General features: G+C 43.3%; 1 protein-coding gene across 2 annotated transcripts in view; it reads right to left on the reverse strand.

Moving 5' to 3' along the window:
• Window positions 1-16,929, reverse strand: part of ythdc2 (YTH domain containing 2) — a 130,375-nt gene that overhangs the window by 37,756 nt on the left and 75,690 nt on the right. For both annotated transcript variants that reach the window (XM_084336259.1, XM_084336258.1), the window contains exons 15-19: window positions 10,994-11,090; window positions 8,755-8,842; window positions 7,919-7,999; window positions 5,104-5,186; window positions 2,718-2,823 (exon numbers count right to left, since the gene is read on the reverse strand). In XM_084336259.1, coding sequence (XP_084192385.1) covers window positions 2,718-2,823; window positions 5,104-5,186; window positions 7,919-7,999; window positions 8,755-8,842; window positions 10,994-11,090 — 455 coding nt within the window. The remainder of the gene's footprint in view (window positions 1-2,717; window positions 2,824-5,103; window positions 5,187-7,918; window positions 8,000-8,754; window positions 8,843-10,993; window positions 11,091-16,929) is intronic.

A 16,929-nucleotide genomic window follows, 5' to 3' on the forward strand; every position in this document is an offset into this window, starting at 1 on the left:
AGAGCATGTCCAGTGAGAGAGAGCATGTCCAGTGAGAGAGACAGGGCTCTACAGTGCGACCATATTGCTCGCATATGCCCCTAGAAATGTGTGTGCGAACCGGAAAAATAAATTACTTGCATGGTGTGCGAGTGAAGATTACAGCCTCAGTCGTGCTTTTTTTCCCCCTCCACTGATAAATCGTTAAAAAACTACAAGTCCCACATTGCACTCAAGCCAACGATCCAATCACAGTAGAGTGACGTGACTGGTTTCAAGGGAAATAAAGGAAATTACCAATCGGAAGCTCTCATTTGCTTTTTTACTTCCTGAAAGTCCGCCATTGCGATATGCGAGAGTTTTCCGAGACACAAGTAACATTAAGTTAATGTAACTTATTCTAGTCTTACCAATAGCAATAGATTTTAGAACACCTAGATGTATCGATAGCAATAGTAATATAACGTTAATGCAACAAAACGAATGCCTTGCTTTGTTAACCATAACGTTGATGCAGTAGCGTATATGTCGTTGTGTTGGCTGTAACGGACATGACAATAACATAACATAACTGTGTACACATTATAATTGCGATAATCGATTCTAACGTTTTTCAAATCGATGCAGTTGAATTTTCCCCTTAGGATCGATGCATTGCGATGCATTGTTACACCCCTACACCAAAGTCACTGGCCCACTGTGTATGAATGTGTGTATGTGCTAACTTGGCTAGCGTTATCAACAGCAGAGGTGGGTGAAAGCGGTGTGACGTAATTGGCAGAATCGACTGTCAATCAATGGTCTACCTGACACGCAAACTCATAAACAAAGCTCTTAGAAAGTACATCGGTTTGTTTACAATCCTCTGTCCCCTGAGGCCTAAATCGCCGCGGGGCGCCGGTTGCCATAGTGTTAACAGTCACAAGTCTCCCAGTCACAAGTATCCAAGTCACACAAGTCTCCCAGTCACACAAGTCTCCCAGTCACATGAGTCTCCCAGTCACACAGACTTGTGTGACTTGTGTGACTGGGAGACTCGTGTGACTTGTGTGACTGGGAGACTCGTGTGACTTGTGTCTGGGAGACTTGTGTGTCTGGGAGACTTGTGTGACTGGGAGACTAGGGAGACTTGTGTGACTGGGAGACTTGTGTGACTGGGACTTGTGTGACTGGGAGACTTGTATGACTTGGAGACTTGCGTGACTTTGAGACTTGTGTGACTTGGAGACTTGTGACTGGGAAACTTGTGTGACTGGGAGACTTGTGTGACTTGTGTGACTTGTGTGACTTGTGTGACTGGGAGACTTGTGACTGGGACTTGTGTGACTTGTGTGACTGGGAGACTTGTGTGACTGGGAGACTTGTGTGACTGGGAGACTCGTGTGACTTGGAGACTTGTGTGACTGGGAGACTCATGTGACTGGGAGACTTGTGTGACTGGGAGACTTGTGTGACTGGGAGATTTGTGTGACTTGTGTGACTGGGAGACTTGTGTGACTGGGAGACTCATGTGACTGGGAGACTCATGTGACTTGGAGACTTGTGCGACTGGGAGACTTGTGTGACTGGGAGACTTGTGACTTGTGTGACTGGGAGACTCATGTGACTGGGAGACTCGTGTGACTGGGAGACTTGTGTGACTTGTGTGACTTGGAGACTTGTGTGACTGAGAGACTCGTGTGACTTGTGTCTGGGAGACTTGTGTGTCTGGGAGACTTGTGTGACTGGGAGACTTGTGTGACTTGGAGACTTGTGTGACTGGGAGACTTGTGACTTGGAGACTTGTGTGACTGGGAGACTTGTGTGACTGGGAGACTTGTGTGACTTTGAGACTTGTGTGACTTGGAGACTTGTGTGACTTTGAGACTTGTGTGACTTGGAGACTTGTGACTGGGAGACTTGTGTGACTGGGAGACTTGTGTGACTGGGAGACTTGTGTGACTGGGATACTCGTGTGACTTGGAGACTTGTGTGACTGGGAGACTCATGTGACTGGGAGACTTGTGTGACTGGGAGACTTGTGTGACTGGAAGATTTGTGTGACTGGGAGACTTGTGTGACTGGGAGACTCATGTGACTGGGAGACTCATGTGACTTGGAGACTTGTGCGACTGGGAGACTGTGTGACTGGGAGACTTGTGACTGGGAGACTCATGTGACTGGGAGACTTGTGTGACTGGGAGACTCGTGTGACTTGTGTGACTTACGAGACTTGTGTGACTGGGAGACTTGTGTGACTGGGAGACTTGTGTGACTGGGAGACTTCTGTGACTGGGAGACTCGTGTGACTTGTGTGACTGGGAGACTCGTGTGACTGGGAGACGTGGTAAATACACAGGTCACAACATGTTTACAGGAACGTTTTGGAGTTGTATTTCGTGACTGTAGGGAACAGGCGTTCCCTAAGCCTAATGCATGCAGAGAGACGAAAAAGGTATGTATCGTCTTGTCTAACTCCAGGGAAGATGTTAAATATTTGTTTACACTGCTTGTGTTGTTTTTACTACCTGTACCCCCCCCCCCCCTTCCCTTCCCCCATGCTGCTATGATGCCTGAATTTCCCCAAGGGGATCAATAAAGGAATATCTTATGTTGGAGTTTTCCTTTAACATGGTGGTGTGTTGGTCTTGACTTACCACATCAGGAAAAAGACGATTTTGTCTTTACCAGCCAAGAGCTGCCCTCCACTAAATGAGCCTCGTGGCTGGTGGTAAACCAGGTGCATGTGTGTTGTGTACCTGCAGGGGCATCCTCAGCAGCTGTGGGACCTGGTACTCCAGCATGTTGTTGAAGCGCAGGCGGCTGAAGATGTGGAAGGAGATCCCTGGCTTGCATCGTCCGGCTCTGACCACACGTGCAGAGGAAAAGAGGGTACAGGGGGGAGGGATGTGTTACCAAAAGGCCTTGAAAGGAAATGTCACAGTAGTCAATAGTTCCCAGTTACTGTCAAATAGCAATTTTGTGACTTTTGCCTAGGGATGGGACAATACCACTTTTTCATGTTCAAATCTTTTAGTTAATAAGTCAATAAGACTACAGCGATTTCATGACGGCTTCCTGTCCTCGCCCCCATTTCCGGTGCAATGTGCAGAGATTTTAAAATCATTGGTAAACAAACAGTGTTGAAAATATACACTGACTTCTGTTTTGATAGGGTTACAGTATGTTCTTTACTCTTGGCTACATTTGAAAAAGAAATACAACATTGTACTTATTTGGGATAGCCGTGTCGGAGATAAAATGCCGGTTTGGCAACATGAAGCGTGGTTAAGCGTCGGAAACCTAACGTTACATTTTCAACAACAGAAAGGGGCTGGTCGTCCTGCACAATAAATTCGGTTCATTTCTCTGTTAGAGTTATCAGCTTTGCTTTGTTACCGTCTGCAGGGAGTTTCTCGCACTTCTGAATGGTTTCCAGCTACGTCAGTTGCGGCTAAACTTTTCCTCTTGGCATTCGTTGCACGTATAAACTCGGCATACTCCCGTTTGCATGATGAATCTGCAAGTGTTTCTGCCACCCCCAGAAATACTTCCGTTGCAGACATTACACTCGGCTGTGTCGTGTTATTCCACAAGTATACACGCGAGTCCTCTGTATTTGTGAGTGTCTTTATTGTTAGCTCCTCCATTATCCGCTCCTAGTCTACTCTTCCCTGCCAGTGCGTACCTGTCCCAGTACGGTGGCCTGTACGCGTGAACACTTAAGGTAACGCACTTGTGCTTCCGCATTGCTCTGATTGGCCAGCGCTCTCCCTTCGTGAATCGCAGCAGCTCTACGCACCGAGCGTAGACGCGTCACTCGTTGCAGGCTCTCCAGGAAAACACAAAGCCGCCATCTTTAATGTGTCAATGTGTCGCATAGGTAATATTAATAGGTTGCCGCGGCATTATGCATTCGTAATCCCCCCTACATAATAACCACGCAGGTTAATCAGCAGGTTAATCAGCAAAGGTTAATAATAATAACCATGCAGGTTAATTAGCAACGCTCGCACAATACCTAGCTTAATAATAAGTAGGGAATTGGCACAAGTGTAAATTATACATTCGTCACTCAGTTTTAACATCGACGGTTAGCTCAATTCGTTAGTCAGCTGTGGAGCCTATGGTCAGTTGGTGACAAGTTCGAATCACTTCAATTATATATATATATTTTTTTACGTTTAATTAATTTATCATCTCTTTATCATCTCTAAACTAGCTATTCATATCAATCGAAATAACGTTAATCTCCGCGAGCCTTCAGAGCTGAAGAGAAAGGAGTTTTTAATTGTTCAAATATGTTGCAGAAAAAGAATTGAAGTGATTAAAACTTGTCACCAACTGACCATAGGCCCCACAGCAAGCTGACGAACGAGTTGAGCTAACCGTCGATGTTAAAACTGAGTGACGAATGTAGTGGGGAGTGTAAACAGTGATTCAACCCCCCTCAATGTACAGTGATTCAAACCCATAACGTTATGAATAAAACACAAAATAACAGCATATAGCGTTATGAATAAAACGCGAAATAACAGCATATAACGTTATGTTATATAACGTTTATGAGTGAATCTGGTAGAGTGAATCTGGTAGTTGTTTTGATAAATATGTACATTCCGCCGATTAACATTACATTTCCGCGAGTAGGTCGCTTAACATTACAAGGCTCGCTTGCGTTACGGGCGTGCGGGCGAAAACGAGTGTAGCATCACGTGCGGTCAGTGGGCCAATCAGAGCAATGCGGAAGCACAAGTGCGTTACCTTAAGTGTTCACGCGGCCTGTACTCTGTGTTGTATTAGCATGCATACATTAACATAACACCACAGGCTGTTTTGCCTTTTTCTTCTTTGAGCTTAAAATAACTCCACACAGCTGACATGACTGCGGCGCTCACGTTTAGCTAACGCTAACATTGTTGTCGCGCTACTACTGTTGACGTGATGGCGCGCTTTAAGGCATGTATCGGATCGGAAAATACCTCCTCCTGTTGTTCCGATATCCGATCCTGTGAATTTGACCAGTATCGGCCCGATACCGATACTGAGTATCGGATCGGTGCCATCCCTACTTTTGCCCTTCGCTAGTTCTAACAAACTCCCCACTCCACTCAGCTCTCCGCGCTAGTCTTCATTAAGACTCACCTGCCCTTCCTCTGCAAAGCGCTGGCTTTGGAGATCCACACCATCTTCAGCATAGTCACGTGGTTGAGAACATCAAAGGATTTCTAGAATATTAGAAAGATTACATTTCACAAGTTGGTCGACTCTATTAGGAGGCTTTCACACCGGCAGGGCTCCGGTTCAAGCTCCAGCTCCGTTCTGGAGCCTCTGAACCTTGGTGCTCTCTGGCGAACCAGCCCGCGTTTACACCTATTTAAGCAGAACCAACGTTCCACCGTCTCCGTCATCAACAGGGGGCGTTACTCAGGCGGAGGTAAACACAACCAAAATGCGTGGAGAAAGGTTTAGCGAGCCTCAGCGTGCGAACGCACACACAAAAACACACACACACTGTATACGTTTGAAATCCGTTCCAGCAAAGTAGGCTTCTATTATTCGAATTACTGGTTTTAATGGGTATCATAGTAGTAAGTCCTACTGTAGAACATGACATATTAGCATGACATCTGATTTATTAATCCCAATACTGGAAGACAAGCGCAATTGGCACTTGACAAGTGTAAACTATGGATTAGTCAGTCACAGTTAACGTCGGACCGTTTAGCTCAAATGATTAGTGCCTATGGATCCTATGGTCCCAGGTTCAAATCTCTCGGTTACAAAAGTTTTTTTTCTTTTTAACGTTAATTAATTTATCCACTCTGGTTGGATGGTGTATTGTACTTGTGCTGTATAATGGCAATACATTTGAATCGAATCTCATTTTGAGATCAGTCGCAAATTGCTTCCTGTTGAATGGATCGATTGAGTGCAATGCAGACTTTCCCCCGTTTACGCTTGTTTTCACAGCCTAGAATATGACACGCCCACTGATGATGTCACGGTTCGCAAGGAAAAAACAACAATTTTTCGGTTCCAGCTGAGCACCAATTGTTCATGTTCAGAACAAATTAATCCCATTAAGGCCATCAGAGCCTTGAACACTGAACACTGAGTGCCACAGAACACTGAACTCTCCACACACAAGCACACATGAGCACACACACGACACGCACGCTGTACACGCTGTTGTTTTATTGGATTCTATTATATGTTGTACTACTGTATTGCACATCGTTGCAGGCAAGACCACCCGCATTTCATTGTATACTTGTATGCCGTGACAAATAAAACTCTTGACTTGACTATCCCGGTGTGAACGTGCTGGCCGGTTCGAGATTACGTTCGGGAACTGGCTCCAGCACGGAGCCCGGCCGGTGTGAAAGGCCTATTACTGAGTTGTATCCAACTTTACAACAAGGGATCCAACTCAGTATTGCTCAATCAAATTCCATGACCTTTCTATGACTATTCCATGACATATTGTGCAATTTCTAAGAGCAATATCTGTCTTAATCTATGTTCAAATGTTTTTGGTGTTGTTGAATAGCTGATTTGTATATCCCAGGCCTTGTTTTAACTATCTTTTTTTTTTTCAAGTGAATCGATACTCTGTAGTACCGACGTGTTTCGGTAGGTAACTTTAAAAGTACCGAATTCGGTACCCATCCCTAAGAATGACACAAGCACAAACCTTCCGGGTTTGTAGAATGACACAAGCACAAACCTTCCGGGTTTGTAGAATGGCACAAACACAAACCGTCCAGGTTTGCGGAACGACACGAGCACAAACCGCCCAGGTTTGTAGAACGACACGAGCACAAACCGCCCAGGTTTGTAGAACGACACAAGCCCAAACCGCCCAGGTTTGTAGAACGACACGAGCACAAACCGCACAGGTTTGTAGAACGACACGAGCACAAACCGCCCAGGTTTGTAGAACGACACAAGCCCAAACCGCCCAGGTTTGTAGAACGACACAAGCCCAAACCGCCCAGGTTTGTAGAACGACACGAGCACAAACCGCCCAGGTTTGTAGAACGACAAGCACAAACCGCCAAGGTTTGTAGAACGACACGAGCACAAACCGCCCAGGTTTGTAGAACGACACGAGCACAAACCGCCCAGGTTTGTAGAACGACACGAGCACAAACCGCACAGGTTTGTAGAACGACACGAGCACAAACCGCCCAGGTTTGTAGAACGACCGACAAGCACAAACCGCACAGGTTTGCGGAACGACACAAGCACAAACCGCCCAGGTTTGTAGAACGACACGAGCACAAACCGCCCAGGTTTGTAAACCGCCCAGGTTTGTAGAACGACACAAGCACAAACCGCCCAGGTTTGTAGAATGACACAAGCACAAACCGCCCAGGTTTGTAGAACGACAAGCACAAACCGCCCAGGTTTGTAGAACAACACAAGCACAAACCACTAGGGCTGTACCAAATGCTTCGAAGCTTCGATCATAATGTTGACATTCAAATTCTAAATCAACATTCGAATTTTTTATTTGTAATTTTTTTTTTATCCGTTTAAATATGGCTACACTAATATTATATTATTATACATAAGTCGTCACCATCACTTTCATACCAACCGTGCCCTTATTGGATTATTTATGTTGACGAAACTGATGAGTTATATTCATTAAAGAAAGTTGATTTAATAAAAGAAAAATACTAATTTCATCAGATTAATCACTTTATTAAAATTGAGGATTTAGTTTGAGAAAAAAAATAAAAATTGAAGTAAATTTTTTTTATAGACATTCGAAGCTTCGTTCGAATACTTCAATCGAAGCTTCGAATGTTAAAAAATGACATTCAGTACAGCCCTACAAACCGCCCAGGTTTGTAGAATGACAAGCACAAACCGCCCAGGTTTGTAGAACGACACGAGCACAAACCGCCCAGGTTTGTAGAATGACACGAGATAAAAAGGGTGATGGTACCTCTTTGACTTTTCCTGAGTCGATGACAAAAACCACGTCGTTGACGGTGATGCTGGTCTCAGCGATGTTCGTGGAGAGGATCTGGGACAAAGACGATGAAGACGGTTATGGTGGAAATTTTTCGTGCAAATGTCTAGACATCATATAGTTCTAAAAACAGGGTGTTGCGCACACAGAGTGGCCCGGGCCAGACCCCATGGGTCACTTGAGCCTTTATGCAGTCAGAGGAAACTTACAACCCTCTAAAACCACAGGGGTAGGTTACTAAATGTTGACGCTACACAAATCAAAACAAATCAAATGTATTTGTACACCCAAGAGGAATATCCACACACTGTATATTATGCTTCCAAAGTGATTTTAATGTTTACATTTAGTCATCTAGCTGAACGCTTTTATCCAAAGCGACCTACAAGTTCTGTACAACAGGTCAGCAGGAAGGGTACAACTCTTTCAGCTGAGTAACAATGTTCATCAAATAGTGCTGAAACTTGGGTGCTGCAGTGTTGAGTGCATAGTAGTAGACATATTAGTATAGTAGGTAGAGTGCATGATAGTATAAGACAGTAAGAAGGTTAGTGTTTTTTTTTTTTTTTTATTATCTTTTGTTATGTACTCATTCACTATGTTCTCATTAACTATGTACTCAATATCTATGTACTCATTAACTAAGTATATATATATATATATATATATTTATAATCCCCATACCACAGACATGATTGAGGACATATAGTTCTTTATACAAGAAATGGCTAGCAGGTTACCATGACAACCTACATAGGTGGGTAAGTTAGGGTGAGTGACATCACAGAGAGATGAAAGAGAAGACCTACTATTTTCCTGACACCGGGGGGAGTGTACTGCAGCACCCTCTTCTGGTCGGAGGTCTGCATGTTGGAATGGAGGGTGAACACTTGGAACCTGAGGGCGCGCACACACACACATTGTATATCTGTCAAGGCATTCACATGCACAGATCGACCACTCCTGTTTTACCACACATACTGACCACTCCTTTGTTGCCACACACACCACTCCTGTTTTACCACACATACTGACCACTCCTGTGTTGCCACACACACACCACTCCTGTTTTACCACACATACTGACCACTCCTGTGTTGCCACACACACACACTACTCCTGTTTTACCACACATACTGACCACTCCTGTGTTGCCACACACACACCACTCCTGTTTTACCACACACTGACCACTCCTGTTTTACCACACACACTGACCACTCCTCAGGGCTGTACACTGCGACGAGATTATCGCAAATTGCCCCTTAATTTGGCCCGTGCGAGTGGTAAATAAAATTTGGGGGCAACCTTGCGAGTAGTGATTTCAACCCTTCATTCGCATTTTACTCCTAAATTAATAAAAATAAATAGTAAAACATTAGCCTACAACCAGGGCTGTACAGTGCGACATAAATTATGTCACATAATGCTGCGGTGCTATGAAAAAATCTGTCGGCAATGAATGAATTTACTGCGATAGCCCGTGTGGGAAAAAAAGATTTGCGTGTGAAGTGAATCTGGGTCACGCTATATACTTGGTAGTTGTAGTCTATTGTGCGATTAAATACCATGTCCCCGTCTGGTAGAGTCCATACATCCAACACCAAATCCCATAATTCCTAGCGAACAATCTAAACTAAACTGAATGTGAACTTCCTTTCAATACGTTTAAGCCGCTAATTTTGCTCTGCAAGAACAACGGAGCGGATATCAGTCCATCTTATGACAACCACGTCCGATGTGGAGAGATGATAAGAGACCATAGCCGGTGAAATTAAGTCGGACCTGGCAGTGATGATTGACGGTCGGGGACACGGACACTTCTAATGTTCAGCCATGCATCCCACTATTAGGATGTGAAATACTGTCTACTTAAATTTCCCTCCGGGGATCAATAAAGTATCAACCTATCTATCTATCTAATAATGAGACAATATGCAAATAAGATAATACTAATAATTGTCACGGTTCCCCGTATGAAAGTGGCTTGCAACTTACTGCTGGTAAAATCAACTGTTTATTTCTCGTTTTTCATAGCATTACATTACTCTTCTATAAACAATCAAAGTCCTACCGTAAGAGCCTCATACGGGTCAATTAAACCTTTTTGATTAGTCTTTCCTTCGAGCTAAGTTGAACTGAACATTTCACTGTCAAAAGCGCAAACTTAAACAAGGTTGCGTCGCAACACGGTTTTCAAAATAAAGGTAACATAACAAATACCGTAGTAGGCCTCTCAATTCTTATAAAAAAAAGTCCTGGATATACATAAAACATTAATTGGCATAGATCTCTATAAATGGCCCAACACATTGATCACTTTAGGCACACCCTGAAACCAGTAACATCATAAATATGAAGCAGGTAATTACCCATAAAAATAATAAACCTTTCATGGGGTTATTTACAATAATAATAATTCATTTTTATTTATAAAGCACTTTTCATTGTGAAACAAAGGTATTAGAGTTTCTTGTCCTCCTGATCCATGCAATGGTGTGTGTGTGTGTTGTGGTGATCTCATTCAAGAGCACTACACAAGCGTGCGCACACACACACACAGTTTGTTGTTTTTGTTCCATTAGTGATTTACACACTTTCTCAGTTGGTTCATTATAAAAGATACAAACCTGAAAACAAACGCACTTAAATGTTAAATAAAAGGACCACAGTAATGAGGCAGGAGGAACATATTTATTTGCACTATAATGGTAAAATTGTTATTTAAAAATGTGCCCCTAAAAAATATTCTGTGCCCCTAAATTTCTCATTTAGGGGCAAGTGTGCCCCTAGTGAAAAAGCTTAGCGTACAGCCCTGTTTTACCACACACACACACTGACCACTCCTGTATTACTACACACACACACACACACACACACACACACACACACACACACACACACACACACACACACACACACACACACACACACACACACACACACACACACACACACACACACACACACACACACACACACACACACACACACGTCAGTGGATCTCTTATCACAGAGGATGTAAAACCTGTGTTTAGTCTGCTTTACCTTTGAGAGTGGTCAGTGAATCTCTTATCGTCACAGAGGATGCGGTCCTTCAATGACACTATCTCATCGTATCCAGGGAGGAAGATCAGAACAGCGCCTTTAAGGGAGGAGAACATGTTTTAGACGGACGACTCCTAAAGGAACAGGCCAACACTGAGGAGAACATGTTTTAGACGGACGACTCCTAAAGGAACACGCCAACACTGAGGAGAACATGTTTTAGACGGACGACTCCTAAAAGAACACCCCAACACTGAGGAGAACATGTTTTAGACGGACGACTCCTAAAGGAACACGCCAACACTGAGGAGAACATGTTTTAGACGGACGACTCCTAAAGGAACACCCAAACACTGAGGAGAACATGTTTTAGACGGACGACTCCTAAAGGAACACCCAAACACTGAGGAGACCATGTTTTAGACGGACGACTCCTAAAGGAACACCCCAACACTGAGGAGAACATGTTTTAGACGGACGACTCCTAAAGGAACACCCCAACACTGAGGAGAACATGTTTTAGATGGATGACTCCTAAAGGAACACCCCAACACTGAAGAGAACATGTTTTAGACGGACGACTCCTAAAGGAACACCCCAACACTGAGGAGAACATGTTTTACACATTGACTTCTCCAAGAAACATAATAGTTCCTCGATATTCATTAAATTCAACTTGGTACACAAGGAGGCAGCCTGTCGCATCTTTTCACCAGACAGCGCGGACTCTCAGTGGCGAGGAGTAACGCGTGGGAGGCTCACGCTGCCCCCGACACTTCCTGTCTCTGCTGTGCAGGCGTCACCCAACCGACCTGTAGCAGTCGCTGTCCACGACGTCCAATCCCCACCCATCGACTTCCACCCCTGACTCTGCCAAATGAGCCAGTACGACGGCCGGCCCAAGTCGAAGGCAATGCTGAGACTCGATACCGGAGTCTCTTGCATTGGTGATGAGCGCAATCTCCGCTACGCCACCCAGCCGCCCGGTCACCCTCATTTTCAAGACTTTACAGACATTTCAATGCACACATTTCTACAATATAACAATAATAAATATTAATAACTATCTATAGTTTTTCACACATGGACCGCAGTCCAGAGTGTGCCACAGCAATTAGTATAAAATGAACATAGGCATAAAATCAGCACACAATTGACAGAATAAAAAAAAACACCCCAACACATCAATCCCTACCACATCCCCATCCAAAAACCCCCCCTGATAAAGCACGCCATGACCGAAGAAAAACACAAACAGCCTGCGCGCCACTCACACGCCATGCACGGCGACGGGAATGCCACCCCAATAATAATAATATTGCATTTCACTGTAGACCGCAGCAACGATAGAAATATATGGCGAATGTAACTGTGCATTCACTGTACATGTATTGCAGGACAATGTGTGTACTGCCTAATATCTGCCTTGGTACAATTATATATAAAACGATATATATTTTAGCGACTAGCCCACTAGCGTCCTGCTAGGCTCATAGCGAGGGGGGCGTACTAGCGTAGGTCAGTGGCCAATCAGAGCGCAAAACGGGAAACCGGAAACACGAACGCGTTGGTAAAAGCATAGACGCAGCCGCGTAGGTAGCATAATGGTCTGTTAACAGCTGGGAGAAAAGAAAAGAAAGATGAAGAAAGAGAGACTGGAGATGTTACAGTACATGGTAGCAACGTTTTGTACGTTTGCCATGATGTTTCACTAAAGTTCACACATTTCAAGCATCAGTGACGTAACGTTCAGAATGAATGCTTTTCCACACACGTACATATACACATAGTTGAAGCATTTCTTGCTTTTCTTCCCAAAATACGGTAGCATTGTGAGTTAGCGTTAGCTGTTAGCTTTGCGAGTTAGCATTAGCTGTTAGCTTTGTGAGTTAGCGTTAGCTGTTAGCAATGACATCAGCCGAGCTGGCTTGTTTGATTGATTATCTCATATTTACTTTTCTTTAGGTGTGAAACTGAAACTGGTGGAGTCTACCTTTCTACCTGTGATTGATTATGGTGATGTGTTATATATGAATGCCTCTGCTCACCGTCTCCACATGCTAGATAGCGTGTATCATGGGGCTCTGAGATTTATTACAAACTGTGGATCTCTTACTCACCATTGTGTATTATATTCAAAAGTGAACTGGCCTTCCTTATGTGCACGTCGGCTCAGTCATTGGTATGTTTTGATTTACAAGGCCATTCTTGGTATGGTTCCGATTTATTTATCGCCTCTTTTAAATTTGAAAAATTACAATCTCCGTTCGAAGGATTTTCTGCACTTTGCCGTTTCCAAAGTCCGAACAGAAATGGGAAAGAAAGCTTTTAGGTTTTCCGCACCTACTGCATGGAACAATCTCCAGTCGATCAGAAAATTCAAAGCTTGGTAACCCTGAATTTATTTAAAGGAAAATGCCAACATTTTGGGAAATTAGCTTATTTGCCATCTTCCCTGGAGTTAGACAAGAAGATGCATACCCTTTTCTTCTCTGTGCGTGCAGTAGGCTTAGGGGACGCCCGCACCGTTAGCGTAGCTTAGCTTCATCAATGGAAGTGGGGCAGTCCTTTACCCTGAAGTTCCGTACAGTCCCCTACAGTCCCGAAATACACTCCAAAACGTTCCTGTAAACATGTTGTGACCTGTGTATTTACCACATGAAGAAATAAAAAATAATTGAATTCGACAATTACGTTTTCTAGGCAGATATACTCTGAAAAATTTTGCCGAACCACTCCTCTCTGGGCTCAGTCAGTGATTTCACGCAACGCAGTGATACTTTCTAACAGCAGCTTTTAGAGGTCATCACATCTGAAATGAAGACATTTTAAAAATGGTTTGATAGAAACAAATTATCATTGAACTTGAGCAAAACTAAAATTATGATATTTGGAAACTGTAGATTAAATACTCAAGTACAAGTTAAAATAATGTGATTATTGAAAGAGTTTATGAAAATAAATTTCTAGGTGTAATAATAGACCATAAAATCTGTTGGAAACCTCACATAAAACATGTCCAATCTAAACTGTCAAGAAGCATTTCAGTCATGAGTAAAGTAAAGCACATTCTGGATAGAACATCACTCTACATTCTCTACTGTTCACTAGTTTTACCATATTTAAATTACTGTGCTGAAGTCTGGGGAAACAATTATAAGTCTACACTACAACCACTTTTTATACTCCAAAAAAGGGCCATAAGGATAGTTCACATTGCAGGTTATCGTGATCACACAAACATATTATTTTTAAAGTCAAAAACATTAAAGTTAAATGATCTTGTGGAATTTAAAACGGCACAATTAACCCTTTAATCGCCAACGACGTGTTAAGACGTCATTCCTCTCCATGCGTAATCTGCCAATGACGTCGTACAGCGTCTTTGAGATCAATATTTCAAAAATCTGTCATGGCAATCATATTTCACCCACAGAGACTTGACGGGTGCTGCAGATCTCCTCTCAACTCTCCAACGGTTCAAGACCGCCATCTGGTGGCCAATCGGCAAATCGCCAAAACCGGAAGTGAGCGGCCAGAAGTGATGCTCACCAGGGGAGGAAATTAGGCCACTTTACTCGCCAAATGCGAGTATTTTTTACGTTTGGCGAGTGATTCATGAAGACCACTCGCCAGTCTGGCGAGTTGACAGTGCCACGAGAGCACTGCACAAGACCCGCGGACATATATGTTTAATAAAAGTTCCCGCAGTACTGGCCAACCCGCGGACATATATAATGTTTAATAAAAGTTCCCGCAGTACTGGCCAACCCGCGGACATATATAATGTTTAATAAAAGTTCCCGCAGTACTGGCCAACCCGCGGACATATATAATGTTTAATAAAAGTTCCCGCAGTACTGGCCAACCCGCGGACACATATAATGTTTAATAAAAGTTCCCGCAGTACTGGCCAACCCGCGGACATATATAATGTTTAATAAAAGTTCCTGCAGTACTGGCCAACCCGCGGAAATATAGAATGTTGAATAAAAGTCCCGTGGTACTGGCCAACCCGCGGACATATATAATGTTTAATAAAAGTTCCCGCAGTACTGGCCAACCCGCGGACATATATAATGTTTAATAAAAGTTCCTGCAGTACTGGCCAACCCGCGGAAATATAGAATGTTGAATAAAAGTCCTGTGGTACTGGCCATCAGTCAAGGAAGCACTCGCAAACAGATAACGTTAAACACAGAAGATGGAAAACAGACAGATTGAGCAACGGGGAACTGCATCCAACCCTAGTACAACTCTTGAGTCCAAGGCAAGGACACATTTAAATTACAGAGGTGTATGTATTGCGCACCGGACTACGACGTAAGGTTAGACATTTTATTTCATGCTCAAAAGCCCCTGGCTTGCACATCGCAGTCACGAAAGGGGCTAGCTCAACCAGTGCACAACAGCAGACCAACCCAACTGACGTTACCACAACACTTGACGGTACTTCACAGCACTGTCGTAAGGCCACTGTGCCGTCTTAAAGGCACAGTGAACACTCGGATGCATACACAACATTGACGTGGCTTGACAACCGAGGTTCAAAGTTAACTTGATTGACTGATTGAAAACTTTATTAACAGATTGCAGAATGGTACAATACACACAATTGTTAAGGGGAATCAGGGGATGCAGACCAGAGAAAGACTTTCGTCTTGTTTACATCAGGGTCCCCCATTTTCAATTCATCATAACATATGACATACACGACATACAGAGACAGTACTGCTACATCTATACATTTCACATCTATCTATCTATACACTTCACAACATACTTCGGTTTTTTTCTTTCACTGCCCAACCCAGTCCAACCCAGCATCTTTCACTGCCCAGTTCAGCCCAACCCAGTCCAGAATAGATCCCTCTTTCATGTTAATATGTGTTATGCTAATATTGTGAAGAGTAGAGACTGTTATTAATGTTTATGCTAATAAATATTTTAAAGAGTAGAGAGACGGTGTGATTATTACTATGATTGAAAATCTATTTAGACGAAGACATACAAAGAAGTAATTATCACAATTAGCGATTTTTTTTGGCTGGTAAAAAATCAGTTTGTCTGGTAAAAAAAATCAGATACTCGCCAGTTGGCTGGTAAGCCAAAAAGTTAGTTTCCTCCCCTGATGCTCACCCATATTTCGTCCGGCCACTCGCTATCGCTCCCGGGGCTCCATCTCGACACACTGGATAATCGATCGGTTGCCCTAACTCAATAAACAACGTTATTTGGACGTATATAGTATTATACAACCTGGAACTGGACCAACTAGATCGACATCCCATAATGACGATCTTTTTGCTCCAGTAGCATCGCCCAACGCTGCGAGGAAGCTGCGGTGAGTTTCAGCGTGTTTGATTATTATTATCCATATAAACTGCTCTGATCTATATATCGCCCATACTACATAAATGATTTAACGTCGGCCACGGACTTATAAACCTCCCCCCCTCCGGTCACCAGCAGATGATGAGGCATGACGTTTAGGACCTTGTACAATTGAAATTTTTAATCTGACGTCAATCGGTATCAAACTACATTTGATGATCTAATATAATGTATTTATGGCTATAACTCACGTTCTGCAGAATGCTGCAGAAAACGATAAAAACATATTTATACTTTAGACCGTATTTTAGTATGAATATGTGAATGAAAAAGTAGAACGTTGCTACATCCTAAACGATAGATACTTGACGTTGAATGGGCCATAGTAATGTCAATTTAGCAATACAATTTAAAAAGTTATAGCCCTGCAAAGAAGGGGAACATCTCCATAGACTCACAGTGGTGGCAGAGAGGGGATTAAGATCAGAATAATCCCTGGCAGATAAAGGGTTAATGTATAAAGCAAGAAGTCATGTACTTCCAAGAAACATACAAGAACTGTTCTTCGATAGGGAGGGGGGTTATAATCTGAGGGGAGAACT

This window comes from Notolepis coatsorum, assembly GCF_963971535.1.
Source record: "Notolepis coatsorum genome assembly, chromosome: 19".
NCBI lineage: Eukaryota > Metazoa > Chordata > Actinopteri > Aulopiformes > Paralepididae > Notolepis > Notolepis coatsorum.